The sequence below is a fragment of the Odontomachus brunneus genome, unplaced genomic scaffold (assembly GCF_010583005.1).
Source record: "Odontomachus brunneus isolate Ranch 3 - 2012 unplaced genomic scaffold, Obru_v1 Obru_scaffold_034, whole genome shotgun sequence".
NCBI lineage: Eukaryota > Metazoa > Arthropoda > Insecta > Hymenoptera > Formicidae > Odontomachus > Odontomachus brunneus.
Genome location: NW_022639484.1, coordinates 1,343,059 through 1,344,288, shown reverse-complemented (window position 1 = coordinate 1,344,288; position 1,230 = coordinate 1,343,059). Strand labels below are relative to the sequence as shown.

Here is a 1,230-nt window from a genome sequence, read left to right as displayed (position 1 = left end):
TCAAATAATTCTTCAAGGTCAAAGCAATGGTACCATCTTATGGTCCCCTCGAAACCAAACAACTTTTGTCTGAAAAATTTTTCTCTCCCGTGCTTGGTTTTCGACATATTCGACTGGATGGATTAAAATGGTCCACCCTGTATATACTTATTTTTAATTATTTTCTATACGGAATATAATATCTACTAGATATCTAAAAAGAATTTTAACAAAGTTATGAAAGGAAAAGGAAAGGAGAAAGAATGTTGAGACAAAAGGAAATGTAAATCTGTAAGAATAGGAAAAAGAAAGGAAAGGGTAAAAATAGGAAAAAAGAGATAAAAATAAGAATAAGTAAGACTGGGTAATACTTGTAAAAAGAGAAGGATGACGGATACCAAATAAGAGGTGCAATGTATGATGTATAAGGTAAAATGTAAAATGTAATATAAAATATAAAAGGCAATGTAAATAGGTTATAGAAAGATATGTAATACAGTAAAACTTAAAATATTTATAAAATCGTATGGGTAGAAGATTAAGTGTAAAAATAAAAGATAAAAGTTTTAAAGCTAAATATATGAAGAAAAAAAGTAAATCAAAGATATAGGATAAGATAGTAATTATTATAAGATTTATAGGATATATTATAAGATATATTATAATATTATAAGGTAGTAATAACTGTAAGAAGTAGATGTGCCGAAGAAAGAGAGGTAGAAGAAATTGTAAACCTACTTCTTTCCTGGCATTGTAAGTAAAGAAATATATATATCGTTACCTTCAACTTCAGATGATCGGTCACTATCTGTGTCATACTTTGGATTTTTTTTTGAATTCTCTTTTCTGGTACTTCATGACTTTTGTATTGTTCGTACAACACTTCGTCTTGTGACGAATACCCTGTACATTGCTTTTCAAAATTGATGCTGCTTTCATAATTGTCTATAAGAAAGTATAAAAAGGAATATATACAATAATTTATAAGAAATCATGACAGAATGTAGATATTATGTTAATAAAATTAACAAATTATTAATGTTAAACTTTTGCATCTTTACTCACCGAATGGTCTGAAGAAACATGTAGAATTGAGTTTTCTCCAATCTGGCTTGCACAGTATTTGTTTCTTTATCCATTTGGAGGCAACGGATTTCTTTTCATATGGCCAACAAATAATTTTGTGACTTTTATCCACCCATATTTCTGGTACTGTTTGAAACCATATGTCGGCATGAACAACATAAAACA

The 1,230-nt window shown here is 28.5% G+C and overlaps 1 protein-coding gene across 3 annotated transcripts in view; it reads right to left on the bottom strand.

Moving 5' to 3' along the window:
* LOC116843626 overlaps nucleotides 1-1,230 on the bottom strand; it is a 10,593-nt gene that overhangs the window by 3,590 nt on the left and 5,773 nt on the right. For 2 of the 3 annotated variants that reach the window (XM_032814165.1, XM_032814167.1), the window contains one exon: nucleotides 761-924. In XM_032814165.1, the coding sequence (XP_032670056.1) occupies nucleotides 761-924 (164 nt within the window). Of the gene's footprint in view, nucleotides 1-760; nucleotides 925-1,044; nucleotides 1,225-1,230 lie in introns of those variants that run through there. The other variant, XM_032814168.1, reaches the window with a different exon arrangement.